Source organism: Malaya genurostris, chromosome 2 (assembly GCF_030247185.1).
Source record: "Malaya genurostris strain Urasoe2022 chromosome 2, Malgen_1.1, whole genome shotgun sequence".
Taxonomy (NCBI): Eukaryota; Metazoa; Arthropoda; class Insecta; order Diptera; family Culicidae; genus Malaya; species Malaya genurostris.
The window spans coordinates 131,929,597-131,934,006 of NC_080571.1; the positions used below are offsets into that span (position 1 = coordinate 131,929,597).

Sequence of the window (4,410 nt, forward strand, 5' to 3'; positions counted from 1 at the left end):
GGTTGGGCGGATATGTAAGTAGAGTCACTTACTCGTATTCCGCGGGAATAAAAGATGCTCTTCCAACCATAATATCCAGTGCATGGATGAAGCATATCGCTATACATGCTTGAACCCGCCTGTTGGTTTGTTTGAGAAGAGCGCGTCAGACTCATTTCAAACCTTCAGAATGTGTTGAACAAAACAATGCAGAAGCCGAGAGTACTAGAAGCGAAAAGTTTAGTGGACGAGCTCCATAGTTTCGTGGACGCAAGGAACAACATCCACAAAGAAATTAAAGAGATGGTCCACAGAATTCGGAAGGCGGTAGTATCGGCCGTCAAAGAGTACGAAACGATAGTAGAACGAGCAAACACAGCGGAACTTACATTAACATCCGCTAAAGTTACCGCTATCACGAGTTCTCTGAAGCAGGGAGGCACCAGTGCAGCTCCGGTGAGCTCAACGAAACAAGGGAAAGAGGGGGTTGCTGGGGTGGATAATGTCTCTGTTTCCATTACTCCAAAGAGGCCAAGAACATCTCCAGGAGACGAGAGACCAGGCGGTTCCAAGAGACCTATACGCCTAGACGAGGACTCCTCTGAAGAGGCGGCTGAGCAAAAGGAAGGATGGAATACTGTTGGTGGCCGGAAAACAGAGAGAAAAAAGAGTCAGCAAAAGCGAAAGGAGCGGAGAAAATTGGAGCAGAAGGGGAAAGAAAAGTTTGTGCCTCGTCAAAGGACACCAAAAGGGGACGCAGTTCTCGTCAAGGCTAACGAGACTATGACGTACGCAGCAATCATAAAGAAGGTCAGAGAGGACCCGGAGCTGAAGAATCTCGGTGAGAACGTGGTGAGAGCAAGGCGCACGCAAAAAGGAGAAATGCTTTTCGAGTTGAAAAAGGACCCTACGGTCGACAGCTCGACCATGAAGGAGCTCTTGGGTAAATCATTGGGTGAAGGAGCGGAAGTGAAAGCTTTATGCCCGAAAACGATGATTATATGCAAGGACCTAGATGAGGTCACCTCAGCAGAGGAGCTAAGCGGTGCACTTAAGACACAGTGCAACCTGGGCGACGTGCAAATTATGATCCGTCTAAGGAAAGCATATAGTGGCACACAGACCGCGTTGATTCGTCTACCAACAATTGCTGCTAACAAGGCATTGGAGGTAGGTAAAATAACGATCGGATGGTCGCGGTGTTTACTGAGAGCTGTACCGCGAGTGGAAAAGAGAGCGGAAAGATGCTTCAAGTGCTTGGACTTTGGACATCGAGCAGGAGCTTGTAAAGGCCTCGACAGATCTAAAATGTGCTGGAAATGTGGAGGGATGGGTCATGTTGCGAGAGACTGCACGCAAAAACCGAAGTGTATGCTTTGCACTTCGGAGGAGGGAGATGATCATCAGACTGGTAGCTTCAAGTGCCCTGCCTACAAGAGGGCGACTGCGGGCCAACAGTAATGGAGATAACCCAGATAAATCTGAATCATTGTGATACCGCACAGCAACTGTTATGGCAGTCAATGACAGAAACGAAGTGCGATGTTGCGATAATCTCAGAGCCGTATCAAGTTCCCCCTGATAACGGCAACTGGGTGTCAGATAGAACAGGAATGGCCGCGATACACGTCATGGGAGAATTCCCTATACAGGAAGTGGTCGAGAGCGCAAGTGAAGGCATCGTGATTGCTAAGATTAACGGCGTCTTTGTATGCAGTTGCTATACCCCTCCGAGGTGGACAGTGGAGCAGTTTAGCCAGGTGCTGGAACAATTGACCAATAAGCTAATCGGACGAAAACCAGTAGTCATAGGAGGAGACTTCAATGCCTGGGCGGTGGAATGGGGCAGCAGAGTAACCAATGCAAGAGGATACATCCTGCAGGAAGCTTTAGCAAAGTTAGAAGTACGATTGTGTAATGAAGGCTCCGTTAGTACATTTCGGAAAGACGGTAGAGAGTCGATCATCGACGTCACGTTCTGCAGTCCTAATCTGGCAGCAAACATGAATTGGAAAGTGAGCGAGGAATACACTCATAGCGATCACCAAGCGATACACTATCGCATCGGCCAACGAATCCCAGTGGCGACACGGAGAAGCATTACCGATGGGCAAAAGTGGAAGACGAAAACCTTTAACAAGGACCTCTTTATTGAGGCACTTCGATCGGACGGCGGCGTCGATAATATCGATGCGACCGAACTGAAAAGAAGAATGATGATGGCTTGCGACACCACAATGCTGCGAAAATCGGAGCCAACGAATAGCCGCCGCCCAGCTTACTGGTGGAACGAGACGCTCAGTATGTTACGAGCTGCTTGCCTCAGAGCCAGGAGGCGGGCCCAGAGAGCAAGGACAGAAACAGAAATAGAGGAACGCAAGTCGGCTTTTCGGGAAGCCAGGTCCGCTTTCAAACGGGAGATTAAGCGTAGCAAATCAAATTGCTACAAGAGACTGTGTCGAGAAGCAGACGCCAATCCCTGGGGGACGCATATCGAGTTGTGGTAGCGAAAATTAAGGTTCCGTCCACCGTAGCTGAGATGTGCCCGAACAAGTTGAAAGAGATCGTGGAGTGTCTCTTCTCGAAGCACGACCCGACTACTTGGCCACCAACACCGTATGGCGAAGAAGAAGCCGACTCTGTTGATCGGCAAATTTCTAACGAAGAGCTTACACAAGCCGCAAAACGACTGAAAGCCAAGAAAGCTCCAGGCCCGGATGGGATACCAAACGTGGCGTTGAAAACCGCGGTTCTGGCGTATCCAGACATGTTCCGAACTGTGTTACAGAAGTGCTTGAACGAAGGCAACTTCCCAGACATGTGGAAGATCCAGAAGCTGGTGTTGCTGCCGAAGCCAGGTAAACCACCGGGTAATCCTGCCTCGTATAGGCCTATATGCCTGCTGGACACACTTGGGAAACTCCTGGAAAGAATTATTCTCAACAGGTTGATGAAATGCACAGAAGGCGAACGAGGATTGTCGAACATGCAGTTCGGTTTCCGTCAAGGAGTGTCGACGATTGATGCAATCCGGACAGTGCTTGAGAGCGCTGAGAAGGCGTCCAAACAGAAGCGAAGAGGTGACCGATACTGCGCCGTGGTTACAGTGGACGTGAAGAATGCTTTCAACAGTGCCAGCTGGGAGGCCATCGCCACAGCACTACACCGAATGCGGGTCCCAGATTATGTTTGCCGAATCCTAAAGAGCTATTTCCACAATAGAATCCTGGTGTACGATACGAACGAAGGACAGAGGTCAGTGCGAGTGACGGCGGGCGTCCCTCAGGGATCCATTCTCGGTCCGACTCTCTGGAACGCTATGTACAATGGGGTCTTGACACAGAAACTTCCCAGGAAAGTGAAAATCGTGGGCTTCGCGGACGACATATCGTTAACGGTGATGGGCGAGTCTCTGGAAGAAGTAGAGGCCTCGGTGACAGAGACGATAAGCACGATTGAGGGCTGGATGAACGGAGTCAAGTTACAAATAGCTCACCACAAAACGGAAGTGTTGTTGGTGAGCAACTGCAAGTCGATCCAGCGTATCGAGATAGATGTAGGGGGACATGCGATTTCAACTAAGCGAGCTCTGAAACTTCTCGGAGTGATGATCGACAACCGGTTGAACTTTAACTGCCATGTCGACTATGCCTGCGAGAATTCCGCGAAGGCGATAAATGCAATAACGAGGATCATGCCAAATGTCGGTGGCCCGAAAAGCAGCACAAGACGTCTGTTAGCCAGTGTATCTTCGTCAATATTACGGTATGGTGCTCCTGCCTGGGGAACAGCATTGAAAACGAAGAGGAACCGTGAAAAGCTCAACAGAGCATTCCGGCTTATGGTCATACGAGTCACGAGCGCCTACAGGACAATATCGTCGGAAGCAGCAAGCGTTATCGCTGGAATGATCCCAATCTGCATTACCCTGGCGGAGGATATCGAGTGTTATCAGCGTAGAACCACCAGAAACGTGCGAACGATGGTTCGAATCGATTCGATGGCGAAGTGGCAGCAGGAGTGGGACAGTACGGAGAAAGGTAGGTGGACTCACCGGCTCATTCCACATCTGTCGCCGTGGATGAATAGACAACACGGAGAGGTAAACTTCTACCTAACGCAGTTTCTATCTGGCCATGGTTGTTTCCGGAAGTATCTGCATCGGTGTGGTCACGCCGCGTCTCCATTTTGTCCGGAGTGTGAGTATGTTGAAGAAACACCTGAACATGTGATATTCGATTGTCCCCGATTTGCGGAAGTACGTAGGGAAATGCCTACCCTAAGGGTGGATAATATATCTGAGAAAATGTGTCGTGAAGAAGGCACTTGGAATGCAGTAAACAAAGTGGTAACACAGATACTCTCGGAGTTGCATCGAATATGGAGAAGGGATCAGCGAGTAAGCGTCGGATCGAGAGAACTTCCTTCGTC

At 49.7% G+C, this 4,410-nt stretch overlaps 1 protein-coding gene across 1 annotated transcript; it reads left to right on the top strand.

Annotated features, from left to right (window-relative positions):
- Window positions 1-1,439: 1,439 nt before the first annotated feature.
- On the top strand, window positions 1,440-2,486 carry LOC131428835 (uncharacterized). Its single transcript, XM_058592878.1, has one exon. It carries the CDS (start codon window positions 1,440-1,442, stop codon window positions 2,484-2,486), a length of 1,047 nt encoding a protein of 348 aa, XP_058448861.1.
- Window positions 2,487-4,410: the final 1,924 nt, after the last annotated feature.

What these genes read in the sequence shown, in the direction of transcription:
- LOC131428835 (XM_058592878.1), top strand. Translation starts at nt 1,440, where the DNA reads ATGGAGATAACCCAGATAAATCTGAATCATTGTGATACCGCACAGCAA.